Raw genomic sequence first — 25,031 nt, forward strand, 5'->3', positions numbered from 1 at the left:
GAAGAGCACACCAGTGGTTTCAAAGCACTGGCTTTGGAAACACAGACAGCTATTATGAGGCTTTGGTTAAATTAATTAATTGCCTGAAAAAAGCTCCTTACACCACTTGTCTGAGGATTGCAAAGTGCCACTTTTATTACCAGTATTTCAATGATTCCACAGGAGACATTCAAACTCCGATGCAGAAATACCTTTGAGCTCCAGTCATTTCAGGCTCACTCATCACTGCCATGAACACACATCGGATTATAAACCTGCCATATGATACAGTACAATCTAGTTCTGTTTTGCAGGAGCTGAAAAGCCTTCCCAAGTAAAACCTTTTTATTTTTTAGGTTAAAATCACTCTTGTTAGTTTTTTTCCTTATGTCTCTTAATGACAAAGCCCCCCACTTTTCACACTGTAGTAAAAGACTTGCAAAGAACTAACAAACTGTGTATATAAAAGGCAAAAGTTATCCTCAAAGTATGTCTCTAAGCCTCATGTAGATAACAACTATGTCAGTGAAGAATGAAGCACAAGAATACCGTTTGGCACATGTTACCTGCTGCATCTTCCCCCATGGAGCATTGGTCCAGGTCTGCGACGTTATTTGGAAAATAACAGCGCCTGGGTTTAAGGTAGAAGGGAACTTAGGAGGCTCCAAGCACTTTGGGCAATAACAGAAGCTGCATTATTACCTAATAAGAGAAGTTTTGATCAGAGTAAAATCTTTATACCTGTGTATCAAGAGGCTGTTCAAATCGTGACATGTCCAAGCAGTTCTTAGTTCACTCTCTAAGAGCTGGAGCAGCTCCTGTGCAACAGTCTCCAGGACAGAGTACCAGCCACCGTGTACGCTGTGCTGACATTCACCCACTTCATTGTCCAGCTGACGATAGCTGACATTCCAGATAATATTCCACCAGTTAATATTTCCCCTTTTTTTTTAAAACATAAAAAAAAGCCTATCCTAAACCCCAATCCTACAAGAAGTGCTACATTAAATTCTGTTCCACTGTATGACAAGGGGGTGGAAACAGTATTTTTTACTGCAACTTCTCAGCCAAGTGAACACAAGAGAGAAGATCACTATTCCAAGATATTTAATAAGAATAAATTACAGATTGAAAGTCCTCCAGGCACATGAAATTCAGCTAATGCACAGCTCTCGAATGGGTCGCTTCTTACAAACAATATTACAATTTTTTGCTGCAGCGTGGACATGTTGGACTAACACAAACCACAAAATACTGAATCAGATGCAACAGCTAGTGCTAAAAACCACAACAATAAAAAGTATGGCACGAAGAATGCTAAACTAAATGACGTGTAATTAGTATTTACTTTTGGCAATCCTGGTTTTGGGCCAATTCAGTTCAGAGATTCGTTCCCAGTCAGCACCAGGTTCAGTTAACATACATTTTGTGCAAAGTATACTTTTAAATTCATGAAATAATTAGTTGTGTAAACATATCTTCCTTTCACAGTAAAACAACAGTGATTTGCGTATCGGAAACAAACAAGAGAACCCCAGACAATATTTTATTTCACAGTACATAGTGTGTGTATATATAATCACCATATTCAGCAAGTACGTAAAGTGCATGCCAGTAACAACTTGGACTGTAAATTAAGAGCTTGCAGTGCAGAAGTACACTTGACTCCAATACTAACAAACTAATATGAAGTAATACAAAACAAGGTAGAATAAGATCTTGAAAACAACATACTGCTGCATAAAAAGAAGCATGACCAGCAGGTCGAGGGAGGTGATTCTCCCCCTCTGCTCTGCTCTCGTGAGAGCCCACCTGCAGTACTGCATCCAGCTCTGGGGCCCCCAACATAAGAAGGACATGGACTTGTTGGAGCGGGTCCAGAGGAGGGCCACAAAGATGATCAGAGGGCTGGAGCACCTCTCCTATAAAGACAGGCTGAGAGAGTTGGGGTTGTTCAGCCTGGAGAAGAGAAGGCTCCAGGGAGACCTCATAGCGGCCTTCCAGTACTTAAAGGGGACCTACAGGAATGCCAGAGAGGGACTCTTTATGAGGGCATGTAGTGACAGGACAAAGGGTAACGGCTTTAAACTGAAAGAGGGTAGATTTAGATTAGATGCCAGGAAGAAGTCCTTTACTGTGAGGGTGGTGAGGCACTGGAACAGGTTCCTCAGAGAGGTTGTAGATGCCCCTCCTTGGAAGTGTTCAAGGCCAGGCTGGATGGGGCTTTGAGCAACCTGGTCTAGTGGAAGGTGTCCCTGCCCATGGCAGGGGGGTTGGAACTGGATGATCTTTAAGGTCCCTTCCAACCCAAACCATTCTATGATTCTAAGATTCTATACTCTACATGATTTACTGTACCTTTCTTTAAAAGGTAGGCTGAATTACTCTGAAACAGGAGAATTTCACGTCAACTATCAGTGGAATAAACAGTTCAAAGCTTCACCAGTTAAAAATATTGCACCAAAATCATTGTATTTGAAAGCAATACATTAAGAACTTTTTAACATAGAAACACTTAAAAAAAAAGACATAGTACAACAGCTACTTTGAACTAAAATAGCTGGTAAACTGTAGGAATTGATGAAATGTGAGTTCTCTGCCACAGGCAATAGATATATGGATTACCTGGAATCTCTCCTATATAGTATCAAGTAAGTTAGGAGGGGAAAAGGTCTCCTCTGTCCTGTAGTCTCCATGGAGCCAACTGTAAACTCAACAAAACCTATCAGACAACAATTGACAGTATTCTCTTCTATTTTAGAAATACAGGTCTACAAGAAGTCTTGAAATGCTTCACCACCAGTTAGTGCAAATAAATAAAAGCCACAAGATAAATGGATGTACCACGACTATCAAATGTTATACAGATGTCTACAGCTCCGACCATAGGCCCCTCAGCCTGTGAATCTGGAGCAGACACACAAAAACCACATGATGCTCTACACAACTCATGAAGTTCCCATCTAGAGAGTCGCAGACGAACAGTAGGGAGATCCTTGGAAAATGAAGGACAGAGAAGCAAAGGGACAAGAGACCTTCCACTAACATCCATCCGAGATGTGGCAGCCCAGATCCAACATGGTATTTAGGGACCACGCTCAGTGAACGCTATGTTCGTGACGCTCTGAGGACACTGCATCCCATGTCAGACTATTACCAAAAATATAAAACCATTGTGTGCAAGTGAGGGATACAAACAGTGAACTCCAAGAACGGAATAAATTCGCCCGTGCAGAAAATCACTTTCTCCACTCCAAAATCAATTCCTTCATTACGTGTGCAGTTTAAAGGGGAAAAACGAAACACACAAAAACGTGCAGATGATCATTGAAGATCAGCAGTCCCTTTTTGGAAAGCGGAAGCACGTATTTAACTTCGACACTTACTTTTTATAAGTGACTTGAGTAAGCAAAACATTTATCGAATGGCAAAAAAAAAAAATCTGCTCAATAAGTAGATGTCTCTACCAATACACACACATTAACTAACCTTCTTCTCTTGATTTCCCAGGACATGGCAACAGACAGCTGTGGCCACTAAGTTTTCAATACTCTTATAAAATTCCTAGGTACATTAAAAGCATGATTGAAACCTATTAAAACTATTTGGTCAGGGAACACAAGGTTTTATCACCATCATTTGCTCACCTCAGCATTAACTTACAAAAGAAAGCCTCAATGACTTGCAGTTGGACATCTGGCCCTTAGTTCAGCTATTAACTATTTTAAAGAAAGACCTTGAGAGAGAATTAATAGGCTGTAATCATCTAAAGTAGTCTCATATGCAGTTCATTTCTCTTTCACTTCTTCATTGCAGTAAAAAAAAAAAAAAACCTGAACCTTTCAAAAGCAGCAACATAAAAAAGCACATAAAAGTTGATTCAGATTATATCACACCCCTTCATATTTACAGATTTTCTGTAATACAGAATCTACTATCATTGTTTCACCGCAATTAAAAGTCTTGGCCTTTTTAATCCTAAAACAGCCTTCAGACATCATCCAAGTCTGGAAACATTTTCAAAACCCTCAGGAACTCGACAACAGCAGCATCGTATTCCAGACAATATTGCAAACACCTCCCACGCAATCAAAGTGTCTATTAAAGAAACAGTCTTGAAAAATACAGTTCCCCGATCCTCCTCTTCCTCACAATACCATCCCCGCTGGCTCCTGCGGGCGCTACGTTAGTTTCTTTATTCTGCGGTTCTGCTTGTCAATATTCAGCGTTGCGCGGTCTACGGAGGTAGTGATGGAATCGAGAGCTTCATCCTGCCTCTCCAGCTCGGCTTCTGTCTCCAAGGCAAGGCCCTTCAGTTTCTTTAGTATCTGTCAGAAGAAAAGACTGAGAGCTTTCAGCGATCAACCAGCCAGTTCTTTGAGAAATGTAACAGACCCATGGCAATTAGTTATTTCATTGTTTTAAATGATGAAATAATTTGTTGGAGTCTGCCCTGAAGCGTGCTGGTAAAAAGACACAGGTCTTGCTCCGATAAGCTGAATTGAGATGAATTAAACAATGAACTAAAGACCAGAAAAATCAAATCTGAAATGTTAGGGTTATATGCGGGGGGGGATAAATTAGAAGTAAAAAGCAGTGTAAACATCAGCTTTTTGCCGGCTCTGTTATTATCTCCTTGGTACGTCTGCATCTTAGAGCAGCAGCTTGTCCTGAGATGTTGCACACGTTGAGAGCCGATGCAGACAGAGAGTGTGGCTGGTGCAAAGCCAGAAGGGGATCACATGGCTGAAGGCATAGCAAGGTTAGGCAGGGACCAGGTCAAAGGACAGAAAACATTGTTTTACTACAAACCACTAAAGAAAGGAGTGTCATCGGATGGAGCAGAAGGGTAAAAGTGAGACTTGGGCAACCAACCAAATAATTTTCAAGGGACTAGAGGGTGGTGTCGTATGAACGGACGTCAAGGTGGCCAAGAGGCTCAGGCTGTACCTGAGATGAGAAACAACGGATGCACTGACTACAGCTCTATTCCAGGCTGCAAGCATTATACTACATATCAACTGGTTTACACTACACTTAGCAAATTACTGTTCGTACGTGGGACTGTAAGCAAACACCCTGAGCTACTCCAAGATTGTGAGAAGACCCTGTTGTTTGAAAAAGCCTACAGATACTGGCTCAAACAGGGCAGAAGCCTCTAAAGTGAAAGAAGAAAGCCAGGCTGATGCATTCTTAAGACTAGGAGACATCCATAACGATACCATACACTGACTTATGGGGCCTACTCAACTTTAATTTTCATCAGTTTGCACAACCAAGTCCAAGAGCAGAGATCCAAACAACACAAGAAAAATCTGTCTTAACTCCTTACCCTGTAACACCGGCTCCTTTTAGCAGCCGTCCAAGGCATGAGTCATATCATAGCCTTTTCTTCCCTCTTGTGGCTACTCCCTTAATAAGCCTGGTTGCATGAACTGAAAGCACCTGCCCGATAGGCAAGCCTCAGCTGCCTTCCCTTGGATGTGTCGGAGGGAGATTTGGAAACACCGTATCACAGTGACTGGAAATCCAGCTTCTCAGTCGGTTCAGATCATAAAGGGGTTGTCTCTGCTGTCACTGCTGGCCTACATGATCTGCTTCCTTAGGCATCCACAGATGGGCCCAGCAGGATATCCTCACACTGCCTGCTTAGTAAGAGCAGTTTATCCAATCAATTGCAATAACAGTCTCCAAGAAAGCAAATTATCCCAGCACTATCCCACAACATCAACTGCTGTGGTACATGAGCATCCAGGTAATGCCATTGATGATTCCAGAACTGCAGCCTGTCTAACAAAATAAATCTGTGGCTTTTGGTAAAATAGGGGAAAAGAATTGTACTCTACACATGTTTAATTTTATTTTTTTCATAACAACTGGTGAACTCTGTTTTCTTGTTTTCCTTTTAGAGTATATATAATCAGCCCCCAGAAAGCTGCTGTGAAACAGCAGCAGCCCCTTTATCCACATGTGGGGCTGAATTCCACAGCAGTCCCATCGTTTGCAGCTACGCAAGTTACTGGTTTGAGAAAAGCAGCGAGGAATATCATATCTAGCTGGAATGGCAGGGGAATTTTATGCAGACAAAATGCTTTGACTGAAGCTGGACGTCAGCCACACTAGTGAGATTTATCTCGTAAAATATCTCTCAGCTCTTTCCATAAATCACAAGCAGCTAGAAATACGGCTGTGTGAATAACTGGTTTTGCAGTTTGGCTGCCAAAGCAAAAATAGAAAACAAACCATGGATCAAGCTTAATCTACCTTCTTCTGTTCTTACCAAAACTACAAGCTAAAAACCCCTCTGTTTCTGTCCCAAATGAAACACTTCAGGTTCTTTCACTGTAACAGGAAAGCGAGGCTGAATTCCCCGAACTGGAGGTGGTAGACGTGTGTAGGATACGCACTAAAAAGAAAAATGACATGATCAGATCTATCGTGTTTGATTCAGGACATGGGTCTGAAATAAGGTCTTGCCTCTCCTGAGGAAGTAACTTTACTACTTGCAAATGGGAAGTTCAGAGGTGGCTCTCTCTCAGTCCTTCCTTTGAGCTGCTTCTCCATATATTTTATATGTACAAACATACATATAAATACATAAAATAAAGCATGCAGTGCTACATGAAATGACTCCTACCATTCATAAAGTCACAGTATAATTAAGATTGGAAAAGACCTCTGAAGGTCGTCTGGTCCACTCCACCCAAGTAAGAGCAGGGCCAGCTTCAACGTTCAGCTGAGGGAAGATTACAGGGTTTTAGCCTCCACTCCAATAAACTTTTAATTCTTTATACTAGTTTAAGAGAGAAGAGACCTCACTCCTTCAGTATGTCCCAAAGGATGGCAGTGAAAGACATGTGCTTCGTCATCTGCAGATGATTTAAAGATGGTCCACGCTGACATTTTTTCAGCAAGTTTACTAAAAAGTTTTATCCAAGAGCATCCTAAAATTTGTTTTCCAGCACAGCAGAACAAAAGCAGCAGCAGCTGCCGACACTTTCTAGATCATGGCTTGACGCGTGCTCCAGAACGGTCCCTCTGGCCATGCAACACCTCCACCTTCTGCTGCAGCAAGGCACGCGCTGTTGGAGGTTTATCACCAAGCACCCTTAGCAGCGTGGTATGTTCAGCTTTCCTGAGCCATGTCCTCACCCAGCACATCTCAGTTTGTGAAATTCATTGAGGCGAGCACGTAAGGTAAATGTGGTGACATGGAGTGCAAGCCTCCAAGAGAGCTCTGCGGCAAAGCAGGAGCTGGCACGAGAGGATGCAGAAAGGAAGCAGGGACACTCCTCCTTCCCCACCTCTCCAACAGGCACCCAATTTATTTGTAAATCAAAACTGTGCCAAAAAAGGCCCAGGTTTGCCATGAAAAACAGTTTATTTTTAGTTTCAAACCAGATTACTTTTGATAGGCTTCACATTCATTAGAGCATACTTAACATTTAAAATACAGAAAAAGACACAATTGTTGAGAACAGAAAAGCTTTTAAAATACGAAAGCAGTAAAATGGAAACTCAGTCGGCTACAGGGCACTGCTCAGTTCACCTGCCAATTAGGCTCTGCCTTGAAAGGCAGTGGGTGATGATGATGTGGTTACTCATACACAAAAATAAAAGGCAAGTGGCTCACTTTCATCTGTTAATTCTCTTTGCCTAAGAAAGTCTGGTATTAAATCCCTTAACCCTTTGTCTGTCAGCATCTTCAACCGTTCAAGCTGAGTGCTGCTACTCCATCCAATGGGACCTGAAACGGTTAAGATGCTTTTCCAGCACAGCCCACAGAGCTGGCTGGAAAGAGTTACTGGAATCTGAAGTCTGGCCAAAGCTGGTCACTATTTTTGCAAAGCAAAATGATGGCAAGATGTCTAGTTATCACTGCTCCAGTTCTGTCAGCTGCTCAGAGCAGCAGTGCCTTCTGTGCCAGCATGTAATTTGGACGGTGAACCACGACATGAAAACTCAGCGTGAAACTCTATCTGTTACACAAAGCCAAACAGCAGGTATGAGCCCATCAAAGACGCATTTTAAAGGCACATTTCCTCAGGCACTGGTCAATCTCACATTGAGACAGCCTCAGATTTATGCCACCCAATTATAATTTGGAAAGTCTGATTTGTCCTCATGGGTCTGCCACAGATTTTCTGTGCAACTTCAGGCAAGTTACCTAATATTCCCACGCACAGAGTTCTTGCTGTAAAAAACAAGGAAGCAAATTTGTCACCGCTCTCCAAATCCACCCTGTGTCAAGTGTTCAACTACAGCAGACTGGGGCCTTGCTGGGAGAAGAGGCGTCCATCCAAGCTACATACCCCAAGTTCTTGTATAGACTATGGGGACCTAGACAACACAGTGCAGTGTAGGTCACGATTCATCTGCTCTATTTTCTGTACCTGCTCAAGGAGGAGTTCAAGCACTGCCTGCTCCTCTCTGCTTTGGTTCAAGTGAGAGCCGAGCAACCAGCTTAGCTGCAGACAGTCACAACACAGACACAAATGGAATGATGGGAGAGGACTCCAAGCCCGTGAACCTGCTCAGTACTTAGCCCTACTACTTCATCATTTTGCCACACCATCTGAAGACCTAAACTCAAAGTGTCGGGCACTGTACAAACAGAGATTGTATCCTAAAGATCTTACAATGGAGACCTCAGTTTGGTTTGGGTCCTGAGATGCCATCATAACAACGCAATTTAGCTAAAGCTTGTGAAATATGATCTACTGTCTCAATACACTGAGTATCCAGCAGTAAAAATAAGATACAGAAAGTGTCATTGTGCAGAAGTATTGCCAATTGTAGTTTGAACTCCCTGAAATCCTCCCCGAGATCCACTCCATTATCCCTGTGCAACTGAGGTCTGAATGCTAAGGCAGAGCACATATAACCAGAAATGGCTCTTCAATGCAGCTTCCCAGCCGAATTCACCTGTTGTTATCAGGAAACAAAGAACTGTCATTTGCAGTACTCTGAACTAGGGTGCAAACAGAGGTTTTGACAGTGATAACTTGTCATGATTTCATACGGTGCTTCACCTCTGTGCTGAACTTATTGCAGGTGAGCAAGAAGGGAGGACAGCACCCAAAATATTCGAATTCATAGTCCCATTATAAGCTCAAAGCCACAACAGGGATTGAGTGATCTTGCACCGAAAAATATTAAGAGGCCTGTCCACGTCCTCTCCTGCTGCACCTAGAAATGGGCAGGGAGACAGCACAGAGCAGAAACATCTTAAACCACTGCAACACAATTTACTAGAGGACATTTGTCAATGCCTTGTGAGACAAGTGCAACCTGCCATAACAAAAAAATGTACGGCTTTACATTGCTTTAACATGCCTCCTGTTTGGGATTGCCGCTATCAGCACTTGCCTGCAGCTATGCAAAGCACAGACCCTTCTTCTGCTTGATCCAGAGTTGTGTTTGGTGTATGAAGACCCAAGCCCTACACCAGCCACTAGCAAAAGTGTTTCTGCCTGCTCTAGAAAATCAGGCTGTCTCTTGTAGCACAAAACTTCTGAGCACAAAAATCACTGGAATAGGCAAGTGTGACAGGACAGCAGGTCCCTTGTATCTGAAGCACACAAAAGCAGACAAATTTTGAAGCATTAGCTCTTTTGAGCCAGTGGCTATTCAGACAGTATGGAAGGCTTACTGTTTACTATCTTATTCTTAGTGGCTGATTTCTCCCATTATTTCTTCTTAACTGATATAGAAATCTGATTTTATCTACTTTCTCAGGGAGTACTAAGCACTCGTGGTGCCACTAACATATCAGTGGCCTTGTCTGGAAAAAAATACTCAAGCAGCTCCACAGGCTTAACTACCACCTTTTATTTTGGTACCATTAAATACTGAAGTCACACACAAGCAAATACAAAGTGTTAGTTGTGAGGACCTCGGTTCTCTCCCCGTATTGTGCCTTCCAAAAAATAAATCTGGGGCATGGTCATTACACGTGTCTCTCAAGATCAGTTGTCTGTTGATCGCTATAGGCCACAGAACAAGGCCATCCTATGAGCAAATTTGGTATTTAGCACTTGGAGTGAATGGTTCCTCAACAAAACACTTTTTCTCTGATCCAGCAGTTGTGATTTCCTGAGAAGAGGGCATGATAAAAGGGTAAATAAACACTGAAGAGACTCTGAAAGTAGCAAAGGACTGAAATGGAACCATCTAGACCTGAGAAGACATGGAGGAAGCATGTCACAAAGATACGCACTGAGATGCGTTTTTTTCCCAGATGTTACAGAATTAACTTCTTTAATACTATCTCTGTCTTCATGGCATACGCGATCTGCAGACAGTAAATATCAGGGCAACAGTTCTTTGGCAGGAACAGTTTTGGAAATTAGAAAGCACTGGTTTGGCAAAATAAATTCAAATTTAGTGAATTCCCCCCCTCGACCACAGCCCTTAAGCTAATATTATCATATCCCCTCCCACACCCGGTGCCATTATGTCAGCCCCAGCGAGGCGGTAGGCAGAGGCTCAGCCAGAGACCACAGGAACTTTGTAGGCTTCCTTCTCCATCTCTATAGCACAGCTAAGGAACACAGCTCACTCTGCCACAAACTCTGTGGGTTTTTTAACATAAACGTCCCTTCATGAAGTCCTGCTGAGGTCCTTTACTCAGGCACCCAATCGCAACTGCAGATGCTCAGGGCTTCCAGCTCTAATGGAAGGAATTTAGTATCATTCAACAATTCCTGTTGCAAAACATCTATTGTTATTACTGTAAGTACTTTGTTTTTGAGGAGAGAGGAAGAGCAACAACTGTTTGTCTGTTCATCACAAATTGCTCTTACTTCTCCAACTTCAAAAGTTCTGCTGGACTTACCCACATCACAAGTAACAAGGGAGAAACAGCTGAGCTCTTCTGGACTTTGTGATTTTGTTTTGTTTTTTTTTTTAAAAGTGCTTGCATTACGGATAATCAAAGAATAAAAGATCATAATCCTCAAGAGAGGAAACTGCTCAGAAAAACGCTCTAGTTATCAACATAAGGACCTCAAATACCTTTAATTCATTCATGGAAGTCTGATGCCACAAGTATCATTGTCTTCAATGCATGTTAATGCTTTGGACTTGTAACTCTTTTCCCCCCTTTACTCTCTAAATGCTTTCCAAACATGATTAACCATCATCCCGCTCATTCCCAAAGTGGGAGCTGAAGCGAAGCAGTGCAAAGAAGCTCCCTGGGAGCAACTGCATCAATGAAAGACAAGCCCTTGCTGCAGGCTACGACAACTATGCGCACTGCTCATTGATGAGACAGGTTTGGAGAAAAAAGGACAAAGCAGCAGGCTCCACCTCAGCAAGGAGCACCCTACAACCTAACTCATGACTGACTGCTGAAGGCCACACAGCTGGAAATGAGACAAAGCTCCTGGTTCCCTGCCCTGCTTTCTGTTTACGGATTTAACCTGCTTCTCAACTATAAAATGACTGAATATGGTAAATTTAACCTTAGATAAAGCCTTGACATACCTTAGATAAGCATTAAATGTCCTGCTCAGATGTAGTTTCAAGATCTTCACCTCGATGCTTCCAGGGGTTCAATACCCGAAAGGCTTTGTACGGCATTTACCATGATGCTGCCCTTGAACCCCATCAGAATATATCCCCAATCTCCATACCTTTCAAATCTGTTTTTACTGGTAGGAACTCCCCCCCTTCTTTCACGCTTTCCTTCACTTCCACATCACTATACTTCCCCTCTAAACCTCACCACATTGTCTCCTAACAGAACCGAAAGATCCTGAGCTATTTCACTCTGCTTTGCACTTTAGAGCAATGACAAAAAGCAGTGCTTGGACAACTCCTGGGAGCAGCTGGCGAGACATCAGCCTATACAAGATGAGAGGCTTCATTCCCAACTCACAAGACTTGTTGGAAGATGCTGAACTCCCCATTCTACGTTTCCTCTGCTTCTCCAGTCACAGCCAACTGCTTTGATAGTATCAAGCACCAACAAAGGTTGGTGTTCAGCTGTCAAGAACTGGCCCTGGGGAAGCAATTCCTAGAGAGCCTTTTTTACAAGGTGTAGCAAAATGTGTCTTCAATAGTAGTCCATGACCAACAACACTTCACACCATATTTAGCTTTTTTGGGTCTGGCTGCAAATCAGAATTATAGCGCTGAAAAGCTGACATTTAAGGAAGGAACAACTAGCCCTTCTGAATACATAACAGCTGTACAAAGTGTATGCACACATGCATAATAGATTACTGATATTTGTACAACTACAATTGATAAATACTCTCCCTTAAAATCCTCCAAAAGGTCAATGCTGCTTCAGAAAATGCTTATTTTTTGATAAAATGATAGATCATGGAGATAAGCCCTTTAAAAGATGACAAGAAGGGAGAATAATTAAATGGTGACTAGTGCATTTTGTTTTTGAAAAAGCCCACATAAGATATTTCAGTCAAAAGATCTTCATTATATTTTGGTTACAGAAGCAAGTTTTGGTATAAAACTGTGTATTCATGCAGTGACTCCTAGTAAGGAAAAGGAACAGGAGTTTTATAGGAATTACGGCACGTACCTTAAAATTATTAATGACTGGAATGATGATTAAAGAGGCCTGGCTCTCAGGGAACAGGTGCTCAGCAATTATTGGGAAAAAAAAATCAGGCCAATTCATGGCCTGTCAGTTTGGCATTCAGATCCTCTCCCCACCCACACCACCCCACAAGCTCACCTCAAATCATTAACTGGCTTAAAAATTCTTGGCTTGGTGTGGTATAAATAAATACCAGAATTGTCTTTTGAGCTCTAGTTAATCCTGAAAGTGTTTTGTTTTAAATAACACTGGCCATTTAACACTCTTTCTAGTCCACCATCCAGCACAGAGAATTTCAGAAATTTCTGAAATTAACCTTCTGCAAAGGTTAAACTCTCACTTACCGAACTGCCTTTGGTTCATTTTAATAAATAGATTTTTTTCTTGCAAGTAGTTTTCATTTTTAGCCACTCAAGTCACTAATAAGTGCTTGTGACTCAAATGCACTCAAGCTAACAGAAGTTGCCGTATTCTAATTCCCAACTACAAAATAAAAGAAGGGGGCTGGAAAACTGCCCGTTTGGCTAAGAGGCAAGAGACTTCACATGACGCTATCACCAAGCTACAGATGGAATACCAAAAAGAATAAGATGCTAGAGGGGAAAAAAAATAAAAAAAAGAATAAAGTTTAATCTTCAATCACATCTTCTGATGTGGCTGTGATCATCACCAGTAAACCTATTTTAATGGAAAAACCACTAAAACCATACTCCTTTGCTTTTCCAGTTAGCACTGTTGCAGATCAACCACATACTACAAAGAGGGATTCTTCACTAAAAGTTCTGAACATCAGCTATGAGAGAAATTCCTTAAAGAGCCATTTAGAGGAACAATATCAGACCGGATTGCTTTAAATAAGTATTTTTTTCCTAGTAAAATCTCCAACCTATTTCCCCTTTATTAATTTGCTGGACTGCATACTTATTTCCTAACTACAAGTTCTCTCTGTGTGTTTATAAAACACTTTGTTCAGCTTTGTGGATGTTTCTGAAATGGAACTGCTACTCCTTACTAAAAAGAATAAGATAGCATAGGGAAAACACAAAAAAGCTGAAAATGATTTAATTGTTAAGCTTCTCAGTCTTCAGAAGAAACAGGTTATGGGTAAGGATTTTCCTTGGGTTATAATCTATCACTTAATATATTTTGCTAATAATCCCTGATTTGTTCAGAATAGTTAAAAACAAACATAAAGTTATCAGTGTAATCACAGGCTTGATTAACTAGTTTTTAAAATATGCCCATCTAAATTTAGGTAGAGGAATATTTTAAGGACAATGACTGTGTTTCTGATGACGAAAATGCATGTTATTAAGGAAGCAGAGGGAGTGAAACAACTCTTATCAAAGTTATCTCAACTTATACCTGTTTAAGCTCTTTTGCTTCTTCCTGGGAGATCTTCTCTTGCTTCTGCAGCTGAACCTGGTCATTGTCCATCCCTTCTCTGCCTCCCACCGGAGAGCCGGGCTGCACCGCTCCTCCCAGGAGTCCCGTGGCTGCAAGAGAAAATCCCATGGTCAGACTGCCATCTCCTGTACCAATGGGGAGGACTACTACTAGGATCAAACTGGTTGACCTCTGCTTTGCTCCACAGCAGTTTGCGAGGGGACAAGTGCACTCAGAGAAGCCTAACCCAACCTTGCCCATTAAGCTATGTTCTTCTAGAAAGGATTCGAGCTGTATTTTGTACAACACCTAACCTGGAGGTGACCAGGCTGCCAGAGATGACTTATTATTAAAGGCAGCATTTGGAGAATGGGTTCATTTTGGGCTGTGGGGATTCATCCAAACAGAGAGCAAAGAAGCAGCAACACACTCCCAATCAGATAAATGAGGATTCCCCACCTGCTGCTGCTTCTCTCTCTAATCTTTTTAATTAAAGAATTTAAAAGTGATGGATCAGGGACAAAGCCCAAGAGTCAAGTCAGCAAACCCCCGAAACAGAAGGGCAACGCTGACGCTAACAGCCACCCCCAGCTAAGCAGCGTGGACGCAATCCCTCATGTAATATGCCACCCGTCCTTTATTTAAAGCATCAGCTCTTATTGCAGTATCTGATACTACCCAGTAGGGTAGCAGGGACGTGCTGCAAGGAAAGGTTGTTATTTCTGATGCAGATGGGTGCTAAACACCCGAGACCCACATCTTGGCTCCTAGAGGCGCTTCAAACATCTCCGAAGCTCTCCCCCTTAAAGAGGTACCAAGAAGGAAGCTAACGCTACCCCTGCCACCTGTGAGCACGTGGCCTGACCCACAGGACGACGACGGCAGCTCTTACGTACATCAGGACAGAAAGCATGTCGGAGGCCAGAGCTCACCGCCAGGTCCAAGAGCTGGTGGCCAGCTGGCTGGCCAACCAACGGTATACACCCGACCGCTTTGGATAGCATTACTTCCCCGTGAAAAGGGAGACAAAAGCTAAACCAAAAGTACCAAACGCTAAATCCCTCTCAAGTCATTACCGCAAACTCATAATCCCTGGAATTATTCAGTTATCAGCCTGAGAGTCACTAGACTCAGAAACCATCAAGATTTAAGACAAGCAAGTCATTCACTGTAGTAGTGTTACCCTGTGCAAACGCTCCTTGTAGTTGGAGGGGCTAAGAACCAGGCACCGAAAAACACTGCTTATGGTAAATTACTGTCATGGTCTCCCTCAGAGGACAAAGTGGGGAGGGAATGACAGACCTGCCTATGGCAGCAAATAGCCAGATGAGATTCTTTGTGTTTCTTATCAGCTGAGTGTCACCATATGCTAATTATTTCATTAATACCAAGAAATCTATCCATTTCACTCCATTAATCCCGCTGAGGACAAGAACAGGAGGCGGACACGACAAAGGCGCACAAAAAGAATGGGATGAGGAAGGAGATCTGGCATTTCCCAGCAATTTTCTAGTTTAAAAAAAGGGAAAGAATCGAATAAAGGCAGAAACATTTAAAAAGCAATTTTGTTTCATTTGTGTTACACCCAGTTGGACTGTGAGACTCGCTGCCACCACGTGAGGACGAGAAGCTACCAAACCTCTGAACAAAGTGCTGGAAACTCAAAATAATGAGAACACTCTGTCATAGGAGTAAGCAGGAAAAATTCAGCAGCCTCGAAAGGGATAAAAAACTGAATGCCAGCCTTCAGCTATAGGACTGAGAAAGTACTGCCCTAGACTGTTATACTGCAGACACACTGTAAGATTTCTTGTGCTTTTTAATCCGGGGTAGCTGTTATCAGCCATTATTGAGGACGTTATTGGCTAGGAAAGTACTGGCTTGATTCAGCACAGAAGAACCTCTGTTACAAAACAAACCTCGCTGCTCTGTCCTGAGCATTTAAACACCCGTGCAGCTTGTTCCAAAAAAATACAGTCAGAAAAGACATGCAAAGCAGCTAAAAATACTTTCAGATAATCTGGTGTGTATAAAACTCTTCACAAATTCCTCTTCTAGGTAGAATCAAGCCAAAACTCTTAGGAAAGATGAGGTTTTTGTATTTACTTATACAAATGTGCAATATGCACAACTTTAAGGCAGGACTACTATAAACAGACAGGATCCATATGAGACTATGACAGTTGTGGAAACGTTCACGTCTCTGAGCTGCACCACCGAGGGCAAAGAACACTACGAGCCAGTTTGCCGAGACAGATTTACCCCCGCCGCAAGGATATTTCTCCTGTAAGTCTCTAAATCAACATCGCTATCTGAAAATACACATATATATCTTATGTGTACACAGAGGCAGGCATGCATAACACAGGCTTTTTTTCCCCTCCTTGGGGTGGGGGGGGTGAGCGGGGGGAAAGAAACAAAAATTAAAAATCAGTATTTCCACCATGTAAGCAGCCATGGAAAAAAACCCAGAGGTTAAAACACAGTCCGTGACTGCCATCTTGCGACAGAAGACAGACGGCGACAGGCTCCGGGGAAGGAACAAACAGGGTTTTGGTGGAGCTGGAGAAGTCAGGATTTCCATAAGCTCCAGTTTTCTTTACTGACATTTCCAAATTAAACAGTCAAAATGCAGGTGGGGGTAGGAGAGCAATATCCTTGACTCACTGACTCAGATGCAAACAGAGCAGAGCAGTGGGAAATTAAGCACAGTAGGGCTGTATAACCAATTATTTTATGTAACCAGCCTTAAGACCATCAGGAACTGAACACCAATTTGCTGGAATAACTCAGTGCTTAAGAAACCAGCAGGTTGTTTTTCCTCTAAGTTGTTGTGCTGACATTTTAGTGCCAGATGCCCAAGACTTACTTCCTTAAAAATTAACAAGCTTTTCCAAGCTATGGCCCTTGACGACTCGTCAACAAGAGGACATTATCCTCCCTGCTGAAGTCCAGTTTTAGCTTGGTGCACAGAAATAGGTTCATCTATTGTTTTACTGTATCATTTTTCTACTCGTTTTTAATATACTGGCAATAAATCCATCCACTGATTTGCTCTTTTGTCACTAACAATTAGGAAAAAAAAGAGGATTCAGGCATGTTGATAGAAATAAATTCCTAACAGACAAAAATTCACCAGCTCTCCAAATGAAACCAGGGTTGGATTACAAAAAACAAAAAAACTACCCTCCCCGGAATTTTAGAAGAAGTAAAAGTAGTAAGGAATGTCATTCTTATTGTTGTGAAAGGGTTTCAGTGTCCACTGTGTTTTCTTAAAACGATTAAACTATGCATTCACCTAATCTGAGACCTAAAAATCTCCTAAATCCAAACACCTGAACTTCTCAAATAACAAAATTCTACTTTTTTAGATATGAAAATTAACATGATGTTTATCCCATATGTTATTTAAAAACTTGTCGGGCTGGAAATTTGTTTTAAACTTTCTACAGTTAACTGAACGACAGGTTTAATATAAATATGCTTCCAGCTACAAACTGCCAAAGGAAAAATAGCAATGACAGAGGACTCTGAAGCATGCAGTCAGGAGAGAAGAATGGATTTCTAATGACCCTTCCCCACAGAGTGGCACAATACTGAACTAGTGACCACCGGAAAAAAAGAATGACATTGTAGTTAAAAGACAGGCCAGTAGCTGAAACTAAAATTAAGCTAATCCTTTCACAAAGCGGTGTGGAGTTAGTGACACCACCAGCTGAGAGCACAGTGTTAAAGGGGGCTTGGCATGTTCCAGCTGTCAGGCTCCTGAAGGACACTCAGCTTCAGCATCTACAGTCACAGGTTTTGCTAACGTAGTTGGGAGTAAGTAAATCCAACTAGACTAAAACAGGGCCACACACTTCTATTATCTCTACCCTCTGAAGTCACCTAGCAGTTATTTCTTGCATTTTATCATCAGCATGGTCTCACCGTTGGGGCAGGGGAGAGAGGATTTGCCTTGTAAATATTATACACTGTTCTGAGTTTGAAAACCACTTGGAAACTTTCGGTGCTAGTGTTACTGCTTACAGATGGATTGCTTTGTCAATCACATACCTGCTTGCCAAATGGAGGTCCCCAAATCTACCTGAGGAGACTTCCTGGCACCAACAAATCCTAGGGCATCTTCTAAAAACTGTATCTTCTTGCTAAACTGCATCTCCAAGATGGGGATTGCTTCTGGCATCTTTGCTGACAAGAGCCGGTAAGAGGTGTCAGGCTTCCCAATAAATCTCTGACGGACACTGATTTCATATGGCGTGTGAACTCTGATATCATCTACATCCTTTGATTCAAACCGGTGAATGACCTGAGAATTGCAGTCACTGATTTCCAGGCCAGAAGCGAAGAGCGTGAGTTTTCCTGGCTTGACATTTGAGTCTGTTCTGTGGGTGATAATAACTGGAATTCTAATTATGATTCCTTCCTGGTTCTTCGAATCGGAAACTGTGGCAGTTTCCTTTGGCTTGGTTTCCAATAGTGCTTTCCAGAGCTTGCTGCTAAACGGCCACCAAGAAGGAGATTCGAGCTCAGTCAACAACCTAGTGGAGCAAAAAGAGTGTTAGAAGAGTGAAAGCCAGTAGGAGGGTCGTGCTACCCCACCAGTTCAAAGCAAATTACCGCAAACACAAAGATTTCTTAATACTGAACCCAGCCCTCTGTCATTTCGCTCCTCAAACCTATTCACAGCTTACCAGGATCCATCAGTTCTAAAAGCCAGCTTTTCTTCATTTGCTAACATGTTGGAAAGTGGTCTCAGAATCTCACTGTTCTGATGTGAGAAATCCAACTTCCAACTGGATTTATTCAGGCAAATTTACACCCATCTGTTCTTCAGCTAACACTGCCTTTTACCTCAATGTTTCCACACTTGGCCATCACCACTGCTGCCTTCTTCTGCTCCTTTATACCTCAGCTCCATAGTCTGATGCCACCTTTTGCTTTGCCCCCACCCCCAAATTCCCATTGCCAGTTAAAACACTAAGAGTGCAAGGTTGAGGCTGAAAAGCCCAGCAGAGACTGCCCACTGGCATCCAGTGTCTGCCCCACCATCAGTGTTGGTCAGCTCCTGAAGGAGACAGGCCTCCTTGCCGGCAAACTCGTGCCTTAGCTTAAAGATAACTGGACTCTGCGGAGGAATTAAGCAACTGCTCCCAAGGAAGACCACTGTATAGCCAGAAATAACGCAGGAAGTCAAGCCCCTTATTTCTAAGCAAGAAGATGCACCTAAGCAGGCACCTAAGTTTATCAGCTGCAGGCAAGATAGATGTAGCAAGCTGTTAGGAAGAATCAGTGATATGTAGGACACGATCCTTCTGTTGTATTTTCTATCAGCATAGCCCATTACCCTTTTCTGGGGTCCTTTCCCAAGAAAGGATCACAATCACAGATCTCTTTGGGTCTAAGCCTCACCAGTACTCTTTCCACCAAAAAAAATGGGAATAAGAGGAAAGGCTGTAGTTTTCGTTTGATCTCCCATGTGCTGTGCTGCCTGTTAGCATCCCTCTCCAGGTCTAGACAGGAGTTAGAGGCAGAGCCACAGTCAGCACCTATGACGCTCCATTTCTCTCCCCCTCCTCTCATCCCCTGCCCATCACCCAAACCCATCCTGCTAGCAGAGGATCTGTGTTTCAGGATGACTCAGCCTCAGTGGCTAGAAAGAAATTTTGGGGACAACTACATCTCCCTGCACAGTCAACAGTAACTTCATATCCCCCCGCTCCCTCCCACTGTGCAACCAGCCTGTGCTACTCTCTCACCCACCAGCAGCCCTCTGGTACCCACCCGCATCTGAGCCAAAGTGGCTCATCTCCAGTTGCAGGCAGGCATAGGAAGAGGCAAGTCAACCCTCTGGGATGCATTCACTGCTCAAACAACCCTACCCAGTCCCCACTGGAAAACAGGAGTGAGCTGGCTGGAAGTATCCCACCAGCCTGCAGGCCACTAGCCTGATCAGGATGTTTTAAATGGAGATTTCTCAGCCCACCCGTCAGTCGCTGAGCAGAACAGGAAAGCCACCTCTAGAGGCACAAATGGATTCTCAGTTAACTAACAGGAGGGAAGAGGTTATGTTTAAACCAAACACAAAAAGGCTCTAAGGAAGTTCAACCCAGATCAGAGTTGTGTGTGTTCCCCCACCCCACAAATACCTTAAAGACTATCCAGTGATTTGCCATGTGCCACTGGCACGGTAGTTGTAGTAGATGCTTCTAATGAAGCCAGACCACATGAAATAAAATCCTTAATGAAACACTGTCATCTTACTGATGCTACAGAAGACTATTTACTGTCTTAAATCCTAGAGATGAAAGCCTTATCAGACCAAAATACAAAGTATTACTGCTTCATTGCTATTTTGGAGAGCCAGCTTGATTTAATTTGCTTTTAAGTTTACCCTAGAAAGGTACTGCCTGATAAAATATGCATCACAGCAGTGCTGCTCTCAAGATACTTTTTGTAATGATTTATTTTCCATGAGCGAATCAGTGTGTCCACATAAGACTTTGCGATTTTAAAAACCTGTTTAATTTGGCTGCAGACAAAGTCTAATCTGAAAGAGGAAGCTCTAACTGAACACGCTTTGTTTACTAGCCATCAAAGTTCTGCACCAGCTTCAAAACAGACCTGCCTAAAGAAATTCATCTGCTAGGAAAAGCAGAAAAAGTCATTTTGGGAGTCAACCACTGAATTCATGGATAGCGGAGGCAGAATGAATTGTTCCAAGAATCTACTCCCAACTAAAGCACGAACATCAGATATTTATGTAGATAGCATGCAACATGAGTAATGGGTCTGGAGCTCTCCGCTGCCCTTTGAAAATGCTGTGACACTCCTTAAAAAAAATGGGGGGTGGGGGGGGAGACGGAGACAGACCAAAGGAGATGTAACAGAAAGTTCTGCAATAACAGAATTTGAAATGGCACAGTATCATAGATTTAGGGCTGAATTCTGAAACTATGAGGTTCAACTGAAGTTCAACACAGAGAATGACTGAAAAAGCCCTAGGGTCTGCTAGTACACACCATCTTCCAAATTAAAAGCCATGTTCTAACCTACCTGCCCTAACTAAACAGAAACAAATGACCTGATCTCATTTCTACAGAACGCAAAGCACGTTTTCTGTCCTCTTGGTGTGCGAAAGAGATACAACAAGGTACTTGCTGGGCAACGACAGCTTATGCCTGTGTCTTAACCTATAAAAAGTCATTAAGTTCCTACCGCAATATGGGTTCGCTTCCTCACATTCATCGTGAGAAAAGCATGTACGTTCACTTCCTGAAAAGCAGCTGCAATGTGACAAGTCTAAACCTCCGTTTACATTGTGGTAACTTACTCTGGATAGCTGTGAGCCTTAATTTTTATCACTTTATCCCTTCACCCATCTCCTCCCCTCTTTCCCCAGGGACTGACATCCCGGCTGTGCGATGTCTGATTTACAGTCAAGATTTTTCTGCTGCACAGCCCTAACAGAGGCTCCAGCCAACTTCTCTGGCCTTCCACAGAGGAGTCACCCCTCTGTATCAACAAACTATATGACCGGTCCTTATATACAAAGGAAAATTTGCAACCAGAATACCTTGTCCTCTAATAGTAATATATTAAAATGGAACCAGTGAATCTGGCTTTCTGTTTATTTTTGGTCTTTGAACATCTGCTAGCACGTCAGACTCAGCTCTGCTTATCTGCACGCAGGTCCACTGAAAGCAGCTGTATATACCCAGGCTTACACAAGAACAGAACTAACAATCCAAAAAAGCCCACACATACAGGCAAGATAAAGTTAATCAAAGTTTTAAACATATGAAAGTACATAAAAGGGGGCTGGTTCTTTTTATGAAAGACACCGCTATCAAACTGGTGTCGCTCATATAACCTTGAATTAGCAGACACAAAAGTTTATTACCAAAGTTTTCTTCTGCACAAAATCTGCTACATATGCAAAATAGCCCTGCATGATATTATCCATGTAGTTACTTCTCATCAAGCTTCTAAAGAAAGCAAGAGTCAAAGAGCCTTAATAAACATTAGCATATTCATCTATGTTAATAGTCTGAATTACCCAATATGTAACAATCAAATGAGCTTCAATCACAGCCTTCCCCATTTTCTACATCGGTTAGGGACATGAAGATGTTATCAGTTTAAGAGAAGACTTTGTGCAGGGGGTGGGACGCAGCTTTATGAGAAAAAAACCACACACACACAAAAACAGACAAACTATGCTAGAAAACTAAGTGTTAGAACTCCACAAAAAGCACAGTGCAATTAAAGCACAGTTTCGCTAATGACTTCTGAGCTGCATTTTAGCCTGAGAGCAAGCTGGCCAAACTCTGCATACTGTAGATAAAACGGAATCTCAGCTAACATTTGGTCAATGCCTTCCTTTATTTTTCCATTTTTAAATCAAAGCATCTAGCTCTTCAGATTCATGAGGACAAATAATACCTCCCAGTGCATCTTAATCCAAAACAAAACTCTCTTCCAAAAACAATGAGCAGGTATTTATTTTCCTACTCATTGTTTATTGCTACAGAACTTTAAAAGCTATTGCTGAAGCTTTCAGTTATCTTGGCATTTCATTAAAGGGTATGGAGAATATCACCAGAATCATTGTGAAATCAACACTTTCTTTTAGATACGATATCCAGCTAAAAACAGATGCTTCTTCCAAAAACAACTAGTTTGAACTTTATTGTGTTTGTTTCTTCACACAGGTGTCAGAGCTTCTACGAAGACACTCATAGCTATATATCTTCAAACATCACAACACTACTCTTAATCTTACTATTTTGGACTGTTAGCGAATCCAACTTACAGCATACAAAATAGCATAGAATAATTCACTTTGAATGTTGATCATTAAACAGTAAAGTCATAACGTTCTGATTAAGACACCAACCATTTACCATTCACATTGAGTTCTGCAACAGCTAAAGTTAAGCAACATCTCAAATGTGCTCCAAATCTCTTATTTCAGTTGTCTAAAGGCAGCCCTTCATGGCTAATTTTTTTTTTAATACAATGGCTTAAGTGCCTGATTGAGATTACCACAAATAGTCTAGTAGTGTCTCTCCAGTTCTTGCACCACCACACTCTGCAGACAAAGCTCAGCAGTTCAGTGTTGCTCAACACCGCTCGTTTTTTCCTCAAAATGTATTTATTCCACCTAGACCTAAAGGCAGGGAGTATTCCAAGTAAGGTTAAAAGCAGTGCAGTTTTATAGCACAAATAAGGGAGCACTGTTTCTACAGCCATTTCCCTGACTACATCCACACCACAGACCCAATCCTCGCTGCTTGTGCGTAGCTGGGAAGTAAGTTCTTGTGAAGGAAAGCACAAACATAAAGCCCTCAACTACACACACTTTGTATGCAAAAGGCAGCCTCAAGAGCTGACTTCCACGCACAGAGAAAGGAGTACAATCTACTTGAACTGAAGATTAATTGGCAGCTATCTCCTGATAACCCTAGGAAACTGTCTCCAAGTCAGCAGCCCACCTGCCATATTCAACATTTCCTTTGAAAAAGAACCAGAAAAGCAGAACTGTGGTTGTGTTTGCTGTGGAACACCAAAACAGGCTGGTCCAGGACTGGCAAAATTAACCAAAGCCAACTTCCAGTATTTTTCATTTATGCATATTCTAATTCATATCTAATAAAAACGTGAATGCCATACCTTGTCCTTCAGTGGGGACGTTAATTTGCATCTCTTTCCCCGAACTAGTTGCCTATTCTCTCAAAACTTACAGGTTGTTAATATTTTGGACATCTCTGCCATTTCTGCCAGTTACGGCTGAAACTCATAAGGGCTTGAAAAGTTATTTGAGGGACAGAGGACAGTTATAGGTACACAAACAACTTCACCAGGGTGAAAAAACGTCGCACAGAAGGGAGGACAGAAATACAGAAACATCTTATTATAAGAACTAGATCCACAAAAGACCATCATGGGCTTAAACTTTCAGTGAAAGTCAACAGTTTAGTTTCCTAAAGACCTCTGTGGATCTGCCCCACAAATTTCAGGCATAAACAATACAATCCCACAACCATTGCTTAGCTCAGAGGATGCTACAGTACCGTACCTGTCTGCTACATCCATATCCCCTTCGATCTTGTTGAGTCCTCTCATGATGTTATCAAACTGCTCGCCCTGGTAATGCAGCACTTTTGCTGTGTCCTCCAGTCGTTTCTGCGATCCAGTCAATAACCCGGTCAGTTCTTTTCCCTTTGTTGACTGCAAAGCTGCTGCTTCTGCTCCTGCACCTTGGCTTGACAGCAACTGCTCCCTCCAGAAGTGCTCAAGGATGTTGAATACCACATTTCTGTTGGGTTGCAGAGAACTGAACCAGTGCTTGGTGTTCTTCTCTAAGATGGTAAGGGAGCTGAAGATTAAATTTGAAGATTCCTTCTTGATCTCACTGACACTAGAAAGATGGAAGTTGACCAAAAGCTCCCCAGTCTTGTCAGCTGTAAATTTGATCGCAACAGGAGTCAGTGAGAGTCTGCCAGAGACCCATTGTTTGCTGGTGTCCAAGTAGTAAGAACAAGGCCAGCTATGGATACGTATGTCTTCGTTCATCAGCTCGCCGTTCAGATCCTCTTCTTCAAGAGCAACGCCCTCAAAGCCAGAAGGAGAAACTAGAATAAAAGAAAAAAAAAAAAAAAAGCAAGACTCCTTAGCAACATGTAAAAGCTGATGTTAAAACACACTCATAAATAATTAATCCCATCCACAGCGGGCTTCCAGTACTTTCACTGGAACCTTTCAGGTACATACGCAAGATAGATTTGGAAATAGCTGCGGAGAGGTTACAAAAGTTGGTAACCATTTCTAACCATCTGAGTATTTCTTTCAGAAAGGTTCACCCTTTCTGAACAGGACTGTCGTTATTGCCCATTCCATACAGCACTGCCTCCCCTTTTTATAACGTTCTCATCGTGTTTCAGCACATGATTTGCAACAGCACAAACTTCAAATGACTACTGCCTTAATGCCCCAGATATTTACTAACTGTTGTGCTGTTTTGGACAGGGGAGGTGCTTTATAATTAGATTAGTCTATATGTTCACATGCATATGTTCATATTTTTGGGTGGAGAGGA

At 42.2% G+C, this 25,031-nt stretch overlaps 1 protein-coding gene across 3 annotated transcripts; it reads right to left on the reverse strand.

Moving 5' to 3' along the window:
• Window positions 1-557: 557 nt before the first annotated feature.
• Window positions 558-24,553, reverse strand: SNAP47 (synaptosome associated protein 47). 3 transcript variants are annotated; one of them, XM_050892376.1, is made up of 4 exons: window positions 24,012-24,529; window positions 17,987-18,471; window positions 13,910-14,040; window positions 558-610 (listed from the first exon to the last, which is right to left on the reverse strand). In XM_050892376.1, exons 1-4 carry the CDS (start codon window positions 24,506-24,508, stop codon window positions 590-592), a joined length of 1,134 nt encoding a protein of 377 aa, XP_050748333.1. In that variant the 5' UTR covers window positions 24,509-24,529; the 3' UTR covers window positions 558-589. The 3 variants fall into 3 exon arrangements, with proteins under 3 accessions (XP_050748333.1, XP_050748335.1, XP_050748334.1); XM_050892378.1 differs by lacking the exon at window positions 558-610 and adding an exon at window positions 1,070-4,307 and having other exon boundaries at window positions 24,012-24,553; XM_050892377.1 differs by lacking the exon at window positions 558-610 and adding an exon at window positions 10,420-10,651.
• Window positions 24,554-25,031: the final 478 nt, after the last annotated feature.

The sequence above is a fragment of the Gymnogyps californianus genome, chromosome 2 (genome assembly GCF_018139145.2).
Source record: "Gymnogyps californianus isolate 813 chromosome 2, ASM1813914v2, whole genome shotgun sequence".
Taxonomy (NCBI): Eukaryota; Metazoa; Chordata; class Aves; order Accipitriformes; family Cathartidae; genus Gymnogyps; species Gymnogyps californianus.

What these genes read in the sequence shown, in the direction of transcription:
- SNAP47 (XM_050892378.1), bottom strand. Translation starts at nt 24,508, where the DNA reads ATGAACGAAGACATACGTATCCATAGCTGGCCTTGTTCTTACTACTTG. An exon ending in GATATGGATGTAGCAGACAG is followed by an intron (nt 18,472 to 24,011) that starts GTACGGTACTGT and finishes TTGCTCCACTAG; the next exon opens with GTTGTTGACTGAGCTCGAAT. An exon ending in GACCTCCATTTGGCAAGCAG is followed by an intron (nt 14,041 to 17,986) that starts GTATGTGATTGA and finishes TTTCTCTTGCAG; the next exon opens with CCACGGGACTCCTGGGAGGA.